Source organism: Diorhabda carinulata, chromosome X (genome assembly GCF_026250575.1).
Source record: "Diorhabda carinulata isolate Delta chromosome X, icDioCari1.1, whole genome shotgun sequence".
Lineage (NCBI taxonomy): Eukaryota > Metazoa > Arthropoda > Insecta > Coleoptera > Chrysomelidae > Diorhabda > Diorhabda carinulata.
In genome coordinates this window covers 16,836,001-16,847,810 of record NC_079472.1, presented here as the reverse complement: position 1 = coordinate 16,847,810, position 11,810 = coordinate 16,836,001, and the positions used below count along the sequence as shown (strand labels likewise).

Below are 11,810 nucleotides of genomic sequence, written 5' to 3'. Positions count from 1 at the left end.
AAAAGAAGCAGAAAACGTGTCATGTGAAAGATGAACTATATCCTTTAACCTCATCAGTTGCAAAATGCTTTTAATTTGTAGGTTAAGAAAAAATAAAGTGTTATAAGATATAACATTTGTATTAGTATTGGTAAAATAATTATTAAAACATGTCTATGTTAGCTGAAAGAAAACGTAAACAGAAATGGTCACTTAATCCCAGAGGCAAAGAGTGGAGTCAAGGTAAGTTTCTGTTGAGAAGTCGTTTAAAATCTACCGATTATCCACAACTTCAAGTAAACTGTTTATATATTTTAGATGCGAATAAGTTCGGACAAAAGATGCTCGAAAGAATGGGCTGGCAAAGTGGTAAAGGCTTGGGACGTAAGGAAGATGGAATAACTGAACATATAAAAATTTCTCATAAAAATGACAACAAAGGTAAGTTTAATATCAATTAAAATATGAAAACAATCAATAATTCGCTTTTTTAAGGTATGGGTTATAAAGAGACGAATGATCAGTGGACAGAACATGAGACCAATTTCAGTGCTCTTTTAGAATCATTAACAGGAGAAAAAATAGTGGAAGATGATACAAAAGTTAGTTGCTTAGAACAAAAATCACAAACTTCAAGAGCTAGAGTTCATTATCACAAATTTACCAGGGGTAAAGATTTGAGCAGGTATTCTGAGAAAGATCTGGCTAACATATTTGGTAGAAAATCTTTACAAAAGTCAAAAAAGGAAGAAAATAATGTGGATTATACCAATCAAGAAAAGTCAAATGATCTTCTAGTAAATGGAGGATCAATGATGGATTATTTCAAAAAGAAACTTCCAAATTTTGGAAAAAGTAATGGATACATAGTTGGTAATAATGGAGTCCTTCAAAAAGTAGAATCTGAATCCGAGTTCAGAAATTCATTTGGTTTTGGTTTTAAAGCTGATAGTGCAGATAAAAACAGAAGTTCAGAATCTGAAAGTGAAATAGGACAATCCATTGGCTTTGGATTCAATTCTAAACAAAAAGGAGCCACAGAATCGACTTTTGTATCATATATATCAGGTAATAAAAGACCAGCAGAAGAAATCGAAGATGAAGTTTTTTCACCGAAAAAGAAATCTAAAAAAAATAAACTGAAAATTGTAGAAAACAATGGTATCTCAAACCCAGCTTTTAATCCAATGAGCACACCTGTTAAAATTCAAAAACATATTTTGAATACCATAGAAGAAAATGTTACTGAAGATATTGATGAAGAAAATGACAAATTAAATACATCAAATAGCTTGGAAATACTTGAAGGTAAAAGCAAAACGAGAAAAGGTACTGAGGAAAATGAAGAAAACATATGTAACACTTCAGTTAATAAATTTAAGAAGAAGAAAAAGAAAATAAAAGATGCAATTGAAACAGGAGAAGTTAAGAACCTAAAGGATATTTACCATGTTGAACATTCATCTATTGAAGAAGTTGCACATAAAAAGTCTAAAAAGAAAAAGAAGATACCGAAAACAGAAAAAAGTATAGATAACCCAGTATTTGATGAAAATGAAGATTTATCAATAGATGTGTCTCAAATTGAGGAAAATTATTTTGAAGTACCTTTGAAAAAACCTAAAAAGAATAAGAATAAAATACACATGGAAAATTCACTGAATGATTGTACAAAAAATGTTTATGAGACCAAAGGTAATCCATATGAGTTCAAAGGAAAAAAAACAAAGAAGAAAAATAAGGAGATTGAAACAGAATCAGAAAAAAGTATAGAAAATCCAACCTTCAATGATGACGAAGACGAATCTATAAATATTTATGAAGTTAATGAAAATCCTTATGAAATACCAGCAAAAAAAGTAATAAAAAAGCAAAAGAAAAAAGAGGATAAGAGTATAGATAATCCAATATTTAATGAAGCAGAGGAAACATCTTCAAGTAATTATCAAATAGAGAAGAATTCCTTTGAGGTTGAAATAAAAAAAAGCAAAAAATCTAGAAAAATTGAAATTGATAATATAAATTACAATGACACAGATTTATCACTAATACAGGATAATCCATATGAAGTAAAACCAAAGAAGAATAAGAAGAAAAATAAGACAGTTGCAGATAATAATATTGAAGATCAACAAGAAAAAATAGAAAATATGAATCCATGTAAAGTAAAATCAAAAAAGAGAAAATTAGAAGCAAATGGTATAGAAAATCCAGCCTTGGATCTAAACAATACAAACAATGAAGAAAGTATCATCCCAGAGGAATTTGATCTGATGTTGAACATAGTTTCCACTCCGATACAAAAAGAACAAACCAAGACAATTCCAGTAGGATCAGTGAATAGAGTGGAAAGTGTTAAACGTAGAAAAAGTGTGAGGTTTAGTGATGTGACTCAAGAATTAATAATCCCGAATAATGATGAACTGAAAGAAATGTACAAGAAGAAAGATAAAAGTAAAAAGAAAGGTTTAGATAACATTAATTTTGATGAACACAATATAGATTTACAAGAAAATATAAATACGATTTCTAAGACTCTGGATAACTACCAAGCTGAAATAGAAAATGATATGAATGAGGAAAAAATGAAAACTGTTACAACTGAAGATTTTATGGTGGGAGAAGTGGGAAATCCTGATGGAGAAAATGAGCAGGTGATTGATGGGGTGAAGTTGAAATTCAAATACGCCAATATGAATACCAAAACGCCTTTCTATATGTTGGAAAGCGTGGGTGCTAAAAAATCTTATAAACACTTAATTAAAGGCGATATCTTGTTGACGTTCAAAGACAGTAATTTACATAAAATCAAAGGATATGGTGTGAAAAATCCAACAAACTTTTAGTGAATGTCTTTTTTTTAAATTTCTTAAATACAATTTTTCTGTATTTAATAAAAGTTTTATTTATTTATAATTTGTTTTTTTTAATATAATTTGAAACAGTTTTATCGAAAACTTTTTTCAACACACTGCTTAAAAAACCTCTTCTTCTAATTGTGGAATTGTAATGTTTTCCTTATTAAAAGTTTTCAACCATCATCAAATTGCGTACTACTCCCTCTGCCTGCTAGGGACTAGTTTTATATACTATCATCACATTGTAGAATGTTCGATTCCTGGAAATCTCTGTCGTAAACAAACAAAAAGACCGATTTAGAGAATAAAATGTGAATAGGTCATAAAGAAATAAGCAAACTTTCCAAGAAATACCCGGCGTGTCCATTAAACTTTAACTTCAACAACATATTGGAATAGATCCAGCTTCACCGTCTTTATCAATGGATGAGCTCGTAACAGACGTAAATAATAATACAAATAATAAAAATTTGTTAAATCGGCGTTTTTGAAGTTCTAGAATCCATTTATCGAGGTTCCAAATGTCAGAAATGAATAATTCCGGTTATTAATAACTGGATTGCATCGGAAGTACCAATTTGGCTTTCTGAATTAAATTTACAAATAACACGAAATTATTAGTCCTGTTGGTTGTAAAAAATATCGTATTTCATTCTAAAATATATTTTTCCTGAGTTATCAACCAGTTAAGATAACCTAACCTAATCGAAATTAAATTAGACTTAACCTATTCCAAGCTAAAGGGAATTTAATCTAATCAAAGTTAAAATAAACACGATCTAATTAAAGCTAAAGAGGAATTAACCCAATTGAAGCTCAAGTGAACGTAACCTAATTGAAGCTAAAGTAAACTTAATCTAATTGAAGCTAACGTAAACCTAACCTAATTGAAGCTTGGGTAAAACTAATATAATTAAAGCTAAAGTAAACTTGACCTAAATGAAGCTAGGGTAAATCTAACCTAATTGAAGCTAAAGTGAACTTAATCTAATTGAAGCTTACGTAAACCTAACCTAACTGAAGCTAAAGTAAACTTAATCTAATTGAAGTTAACGTAAGCCTAACATAATTGAAGCTAAAGTAAACTTAATCTAATGGAAGCTAAAGTACACCTAACCTAATTGAAGCTGAAGTAAACCTAATTTAATAGAAGCTATAGTAAATTTGACCTAATTGAAGCTAACGTAAACCTAACCTAATTGAAGCTTGGGTAAAACTAATATAATTGAAGCTAAAGTAAACTTGACCTAAATGAAGCTAGGGTAAATCTAACCTAATTGAAGCTAAAGTGAACTTAATCTAATTGAAGCTTACGTAAACCTAACCTAACTGAAGCTAAAGTAAACTTAATCTAATTGAAGTTAACGTAAGCCTAACATAATTGAAGCTAAAGTAAACTTAATCTAATGGAAGCTAAAGTACACCTAACCTAATTGAAGCTGAAGTAAACCTAATTTAATAGAAGCTATAGTAAATTTGACCTAATTGAAGCTAGGGTGAACCTAACATAATTGAAGCTAAAGTAAACCTAATCTAATGGAAGCTGGAGTAAATCTAACCTTATGGAAGTTAAAGAAAACCTAACCTAACCAGAAAATGGAGTCGTTTCTTGGTCTGATTAATATAAAAAGATTGTTTCAAATTCGATTCTAAATAAAAGTGAAATAAATAAAAACGTGAACAACAATTATTTTTGGCTTTTTTCTTACTGTAGGTCTTTGCCTCCTTCATGCAAGCACCCATCTCCTAAAAATAGGTCCCTGAAAATATAACCGGAACATAAACAATTTAATTATTGGTGAAACCGGATGTATTGATTTCAGACATGTCACCTTGATAATTGGATTCTACAACTTCGAAAACGCTAAAGTAGCGTATTTTCTTGATAAATTTTGGTGTATCATTGAAGAAATCTGAAACAATCTTTTCCTTATGATATCATTAAAATAAAAAAGGATATCAAAACACAAAAAATTATCAATCAAATTGAAAGATAACATTTATAACAAGATATGACATTTGACGTTCATATAGTCCAAATTTGACGAAGTGTTAACATTTTATAAATCTGTCGAGCTGCATTACCATCATATAATATATGATAAAAATATATCTATTTAAGCGTCATTATGACGAAGTACTTCAAAAGGAATTTAACATGAACGATTCTTTCGTAAGTTTTTACAACTTTCTTAAAAAAACATATGATACTTTTTCTACTGGAATAAAATCTATTCGCATCGGAAGCTTTACAGAAACAGAAGTTAAAGAGAAATGGTTTATGTTATTATTAGAACTTCAACATTGCTAGTTTTAAATTTAATTCATATCTTTGCAATTCGTTGAAATACGAGGAGAGATTATACAACCAGCATGATAAGTAACGGTATTAGGGTCCCTGAAAAATACTCTATATATAGAACTGAATTAGAATTTCTGCAAACTGTTTAAGCTACCATTACACCAACACTCTCGACTACTCTGTCCAGTGTACCTTGAGTCTCTGAATATGATAACTTGGTTATCGAAACGTGCCTTCTTAAGACATAATCTGTGAATTCTGTACCGAGCGATTTAAATCCGAATTTCCAATTCGGTTTCAGGCCCGTCATATCGCCATCATCAATCTTAAAATTACCATAACTCAAGCAATCAACCCACGTCATCGTTATCTTCTTGAATGTCCAGAAGACTTTCGACCAGGTCTGGAACGCCGGACTCGTTAATTGATATATTCATGTCTTATTGACCGCTTCATTATTGGTCAAAAGTTATTGATTATCTGAATCGTTTAGCAACAAGGCTGCTTACTAGCCTTCAATACGTATTATACCGCGGTCCATCATCACCTCTAGGGAAAGAATAAAATCTTGGATGGATGCAGGAAATGAGAGGGGGAATCTCGATTCTGAAAAAATTCAAACTATTGTCTTCAAGCATCCCAATATCCGGGCTTTCCTCAAAGGCAAAGAGGAAACTTCCCTATCCACCCTTTCAGCTCCTAACGACGACCTCCCTGAGAACTATCTATCCTTCTTGGACACTTCTCCAATAGCCATTTGATAATACCCTCTAGGAAATCCCACCTCGTCGATCGTCGGTTTTCCTGTAACCTTGTGAACTGGTTCATCAGATAAATGGACCGACGCATTCTGCGAAGAACCGTTCGTTTTTCGGGACTTTCTTTTTCTTATTTCTTTCTTTTGCTATTTTCATTTTACTGCGTCCATACCATTGTACCATCCTAAATGCACCACTCTATATCAGGTAGTGTGTCTCTTCCCCCACATGAATAATGGTTCCATCCAAATCACAAATAATCCAATCAACTTCTATCTCTTTCTCTCTCATAACATGTTCTTATTAAAATTGTTGATTTTAAGTATTAAGATTTTATAAAGCTGATCTAAAATATTACTAACGTTTTTTATTTGAAATAATTTTAGCCAATATCCGGTTGGAAAGTATGTCCTGCAGCATCAGTAGGATCTCAAAAATTTCCATATATCTGTTATATCACAGAAAATTGTTGTGAAGCAGGATGTTGTGCCAATCGTACATATCATCATTTCAAATCGTGGTATTTCTGGTAGAAACGAACTTTATTTTAAAATTATTCATATTATTTACATTGAAGTTTTATTGATTATCTTTATTCGACTATTTAACATTGAAAGACAAAACATTCCATTGTAAATACACACAATTTATGATTGCTTAAAATTAGAACAAACGCTGCTAGATGGCTATGGTAGTGGCCTTCTGTCATCTGTTTTATTTATAGTGAATATAAATCTTGTTTGCTTCCTCGCATTCGTCTACCGACGTCGATTGAGGACGAATCACATCAATTCATGTAAATTCGACTTTTGTCAGATCTTTTTGATTAACAGTCCTTTGAAGCCGATTGAAGTTGATTGAGTCTTCATGTTGATTGATATCTTCTGATGTCGATTGAGGTCGATTCACATCAATTCATGTCATTTCAGGTCAATTGGCGTCTACTTTTGTCAGATCTTGTTGATTAACAGTCCTTTGACGCCGATCGAAGTCGATTGAGTCTTCATGTTGATTGATGTCTCCTGATTTCTATTGACGTCGAATCAAATCAATTCATTTATATTCAGGTCAATTGGCGTCTACTTTTGTCAGATCTTGTAGTTTAATAGTCCATTGAAGCCGATTGTCACTTCATGTCGATTAATGTCTGTTGACAGAAATCAAAAACAGAATACATAACAAACCTTGTGAATGAAACCCCATGTATAGAAGGTGATTGTTTTGAAAAATACCTCACATCCAAAATTGCTGCTCGTTTGAAGAGAAAGGTGTTCGAAAAATGCATTCTACCGATGCTAATAATATACGGTGCTGAAACTTCAACCTCTTCAAAAGTTGCATAAACAAAATCCAAATAATGTAAAGAAAATTGTTTCGAGCGATGCTAAGTGACAAATATAACAATAAGCAAGAATGGATGCGGTAGAAAAAATTGGTGGTGGTGGATTATGTAGCCAGAAGAACAAATAATCGGTGGGCCAAAATAATTATTGAAAGAAGACCGAGAGAAGATGCCCTTAGAAGTAGAGGACGTTTACAAACACGATGATCTGACGGTATTAAGAGGATGAGTATCAGTTGAATGACAATTGTTGAGGACTGCGCAAAGAGTGAGGGAGGCCTAAGTTCAGCAGGGAACGCGATGGATGTTGATGATGATGATGGACTGTAGAAAACCACCGCTATGTTTTTTTATCTTCAAAGCTAGCGGTAAAAAGTGAAATTGTGGATCCAATTTTGAATTTATAAAATTAAAAAGTAGGTAATGAAGGGCCTGATTTTGTTCCTTGTCAATATTTCTTTGTCTAAATTAAAAATGTTTTTCCAAATAAGTACCAAATGCAACTGCAACTGTAAATATAAGAAGTATAAACAGTTGTGTCTTTCTGTGTTAAATAGTCTAAAGTATAAGGTGGTGATGAAGATTATTTTAGGTTAATATTAATTTTGATATTCGGCATTATGTACTCTTGTGTTTGGTACTGTATGAAAATGGAAAGACTCCGAAAAAAACGCGAAAGAGAAGAATTGATGAACCGTAGTCGGTTTATGACGCAATCACCTTCGAGTTCACCTAGAGCTTTAGGCGACACATTTTGCGCGATAGATTTCGAAAAATTCAATAGAAACGGTAATAGTTTCATATTTCATATATTTGAATGTATATTTTCCGATTTTTAGCAGAATTCGATAAAAAGGGACTTCCTAAATACGAAGAAGCCTTAAATATGCCTAAGATCAAATCTACACAAGTTGCGGAAGTTCATATTTACGATGATTTAAATACAGATGGGTTGCCTACTTATGACGACGTCAATAATAATAATAATAATGCTAATATGAATAAATATTGAATAATGTATTTGTGGCAAAAAACAACTAAATATGAAAACAGAAAATATTTTTTACTTAGCAAGCAAAAATAAGTAGTTGCTGCTATTGCAGCTGAAAGTCATATTACATACTTTTCTTTCAATCAATATTGCTACCTCAGCAGACCTACAGCCTCTCCAGACTTCTTTTTGTTCCCTAGGTTCTAGAGTATATCAAAAGGACAATATTTGGAACCCCCTGATAACATTAGAGTTGTTACGTTATTCTCCTTGAAGCCTTCCCTAGTAGAAAGCAAGGATAGAACTACTAGGGAAGCCTCAAAAATAGGTAATGAACACAACATCCTACAGACCTTTGTATTTGCTTGACTGTATGGGAAAGCTTTTTGAACATCTTATAAAGGCAAGACTCGTAGAAATAAAAAATGCGGGAAGATTTTCCAAGTTTGGTTTACAGTTTGGAAAATCGATTATAGATGCTGTAAAACTTGTTATAAGTAACGCGAAAACTGCTAAAATATTTATTTATAATAATGAGAAGCTCTATCTTTTGACAAGGTCTAGGATGCCAAACTTCTGAATAAATTAAGATCATATGGTTTGTCGTCCTCACTTATCGAACGGCTTTTCTCAAAGACTGATCCATTCAGGTCGTCATTAATTGACATTGACACTAATGAGTGGGGTGGAAGTAATCTGATTGAGTTTAATGCAGCGCAGACCCAGACTGGTTCGGTATTCGCTGCTATATTTCCTTTAGAAGGTCCAAATTCGTCGATCTTTTGAGTGCTCGGTCATTTGGAGCTCGGCTCTCAAACATTACCCTGAGAATGCTCGACGAGACACAGAAGAGAGCAGTTATAAGGGATCCAGAGATGACTACAAATTTGGATAGCTTAGAACGTAGAATAAAGGCCGTTGTCCAATATAATCCCACCTAGAGCAGTATTTGCAAAACCTAGTATAAAGGTAGACGTGCGAGCCTTTAAAATCAGCTACTAAAGCACGTCCTTCCCAAACACTACAGCCTACTAAAGTTCAAGATCAATATCCACAGGCAAGCACCACTAGAACTACTCGAGTGTACTCTTGTGCTTGCTTATCATATAAAAAAAGTATGATGAAGAAAATACCTTCTGGTAATTCAATTTCTTAAAGATGTTGATATTTTTGCTCTCACGACCTATTATATGACAAAAAACGGGATTATCGTCATACCCTAGCCGACGTACAGCTCCACCAGATTTTATTTTATTTCCGCTGAATAAAATCCTCATTAAAGCCTTTCAGGAATCCTATAACGAATGAAAATCTTGTCAGTGAAAGTGTATTGATCCGGGAGGGTCTTATTTCGAAGGATATTGAGAAAAAGTACCATTTTAATCAATAAATTTTTAAATACGAGGGCTTCGTACCGATGCTACGCGGGCGGAAGAAGGCGTAAATGTGTTGTAGGCGACTGCGAAGCTCTCGCACTACACATTTCGCTATTATTAACATTCGGGCGTCAGTCGGCGTTGTGCTACAACCACGTAAACGTATCCACCATTATTGATGCTTATTTTCTACAGGCTGAAGGCTGTAGTGCTTCACAAATCCACCAGATATTGAGGAAATCTTAACGAATGATGGTGTTGTACATGATTAAGGGGGTTAAGGACTCAAATCTGTCGTTTCAGATGATCTGTTTCAACGAGTTGGCAGAATGGTTTAAGAAAACAGCAAATTACTGCTTTGTCTACGGAATTTGCAGAAGTTTTAAGGTCTGTTTTGTAGTATATTGTTATTGAACGGTTAGGCTACATTGGCGACACTGAAAAGCTTGTCTACAGATGTGATAAATGTCTTAATATGTCTTCGGTGATTATGTCGTAAAGTGTACCAAAGAAATTATTGTTTTATATGAACTTGTCTTTTATTTATAGTCTATCGAAGGTTGAAGAGAAAAACTGCCCTCGTATATACCTTAAAGTATTACTTTCCGGTCATACCTTGTATAACAAACGTTTTGTAGCTGGATTTTCATTGTACAAAAGTGTCATTGAGGATTTTTTTGAAAAGTCTTACTATTTATTTTTCACTTACACTCCGGTATTGGATTTGGATGAGGATTTGATGGGTGGAAATAAAAGTTTTGTAAAAATATAAATATTTATATTTTATTTCCTATTAGAATGTATAAAATGTAAGAGTTGCACCTCTTTTATCACATTTCTATTTACAACATTGAGCAATAGTTGATAATATGTTGGTTCATTCAAACAAATATCCTTGTTAAAGATATTTACAATGTGAACAAAAAAAAATTACAAATAATATACAAAGACAAATCTTTGACTACAACAAATACACGGCGAATCCAAAATAAAAACATGAATTTGCATGAAATTTTACACCAGAGAGCAGACGAGTTTTTTTTCATAGTTTAAGGTAAATATCTTGACCCGCAAGAGATATTTAATTATATAGTTTTAATTAAAAATATGTTCAATGGCAAATGAAGGTTTTTAAAAAATAATACGTAGAAAATAAAAAAGTTCCTGTTGTCTTCTTTATTATTATTATAGAACTTTGAACTTATTCTAAGTGTTGTTTATTCTAACAACAATATAAATATTAATTAACCAACATTTTGAAAATGTTATTCTATTAATATTAACACCTAATCTACATTATGAATTATTTAATTATTCATGAAATTTTTTATAAAACAATTTATTGAATGGATCTCAGATCAAATTTCTTTTTTAAGTAGATCTTCCTCGATATTTGTTTTCTTTTATATTTTGCCTAACAAATATAAAACGAAAATAACTATCTTCAAATTGAAATAAATCTATCCTTGTTATTCCTACACTTACATTAAAGATATGATCCTCAAAACTACTTCACCCGATATTTTTATCTACCACATTTTCAATTCGATATTTTCATCAATTGAATCACCATTGAACATAAAAACCGAAATGGGACTCGAACATGCAGCTTATGACAAGTCAACAAAATTATTAAAGAAATAAAATATACAAGAATTTGTTGAGTTGTTCGTTATGATCAGACTTCTACTTCATTCCCGTCTTCATTTAAATTTAGCAATGTGTATGTGTCTCTTCTGTGTATGAATCTATTCGAGGAACTGTACAGATATGCACTGCTACGTCTATGCAATTTTTTCATACCTAAAACGACAAAAATCTTTTTTAGAAACACAAGAAATATGTTAGTTAGTGTAAGTGTAAGTGTTAGTGTTAAGTGTTAAGTGTTAAGTGTCGTACTAAATTCTGTCGTAGGTGACTACTTCGTAATGGAAATAAGTTGGTGGACTGTATTAATATTTGAAAATGTTTATAATGAAAACGAAAAAAAAACAACTCTACAAATATTGATGACAATGAAAAATAAATCGTAATACCAACACGTGACGTTGTAGAGAAATCGTTCACAAAATGGAACCAATGCGCCACCGTCTACGAACACTAATGGTCTTATCATCCTAGAGGATTGCGAAGGTCTTCAAAGTGGAGCGAGCGCGCAAGGATCACGCCGCGCACGGGCAGCGAATAACCATTTTGTACTGTTG

General features: G+C 32.3%; 3 protein-coding genes across 5 annotated transcripts in view; 2 read left to right on the top strand and 1 right to left on the bottom strand.

Annotated features, from left to right (window-relative positions):
* The first annotated feature begins 6 nt into the window (after window positions 1-6).
* Window positions 7-2,895, top strand: LOC130900669 (probable serine/threonine-protein kinase DDB_G0278845). The gene is made up of 3 exons (XM_057811431.1): window positions 7-222; window positions 298-420; window positions 475-2,895. The coding sequence occupies exons 1-3, from the start codon at window positions 150-152 to the stop codon at window positions 2,823-2,825; spliced, it is 2,547 nt and encodes an 848-aa protein (XP_057667414.1). The 5' UTR covers window positions 7-149; the 3' UTR covers window positions 2,826-2,895.
* A 1,939-nt stretch (window positions 2,896-4,834) lies between these two features.
* On the top strand, window positions 4,835-8,296 carry LOC130900668 (WW domain binding protein 1-like). Of its 2 annotated transcripts, none has more exons than XM_057811430.1 (4): window positions 4,835-5,010; window positions 6,284-6,417; window positions 7,832-8,028; window positions 8,082-8,296. In XM_057811430.1, exons 1-4 carry the CDS (start codon window positions 4,936-4,938, stop codon window positions 8,249-8,251), a joined length of 576 nt encoding a protein of 191 aa, XP_057667413.1. In that variant the 5' UTR covers window positions 4,835-4,935; the 3' UTR covers window positions 8,252-8,296. The 2 variants fall into 2 exon arrangements, with proteins under 2 accessions (XP_057667413.1, XP_057667412.1); XM_057811429.1 differs by having other exon boundaries at window positions 6,284-6,426.
* A 2,066-nt stretch (window positions 8,297-10,362) lies between these two features.
* LOC130900667 (scavenger receptor class B member 1) overlaps window positions 10,363-11,810 on the bottom strand; it is a 100,455-nt gene continuing 99,007 nt past the window's right edge. For both annotated transcript variants that reach the window (XM_057811428.1, XM_057811427.1), the window contains exon 12: window positions 10,363-11,409. In XM_057811428.1, coding sequence (XP_057667411.1) covers window positions 11,285-11,409 — 125 coding nt within the window. In that variant the 3' untranslated portion in view covers window positions 10,363-11,284. The remainder of the gene's footprint in view (window positions 11,410-11,810) is intronic.

What these genes read in the sequence shown, in the direction of transcription:
- LOC130900669 (XM_057811431.1), top strand. Translation starts at nt 150, where the DNA reads ATGTCTATGTTAGCTGAAAGAAAACGTAAACAGAAATGGTCACTTAAT. An exon ending in AGGCAAAGAGTGGAGTCAAG is followed by an intron (nt 223 to 297) that starts GTAAGTTTCTGT and finishes TATATATTTTAG; the next exon opens with ATGCGAATAAGTTCGGACAA. An exon ending in TCATAAAAATGACAACAAAG is followed by an intron (nt 421 to 474) that starts GTAAGTTTAATA and finishes CGCTTTTTTAAG; the next exon opens with GTATGGGTTATAAAGAGACG.
- LOC130900668 (XM_057811429.1), top strand. Translation starts at nt 4,936, where the DNA reads ATGATAAAAATATATCTATTTAAGCGTCATTATGACGAAGTACTTCAA. An exon ending in TTCAAATCGTGGTATTTCTG is followed by an intron (nt 6,427 to 7,831) that starts GTAGAAACGAAC and finishes AGATTATTTTAG; the next exon opens with GTTAATATTAATTTTGATAT. An exon ending in CGAAAAATTCAATAGAAACG is followed by an intron (nt 8,029 to 8,081) that starts GTAATAGTTTCA and finishes GATTTTTAGCAG; the next exon opens with AATTCGATAAAAAGGGACTT.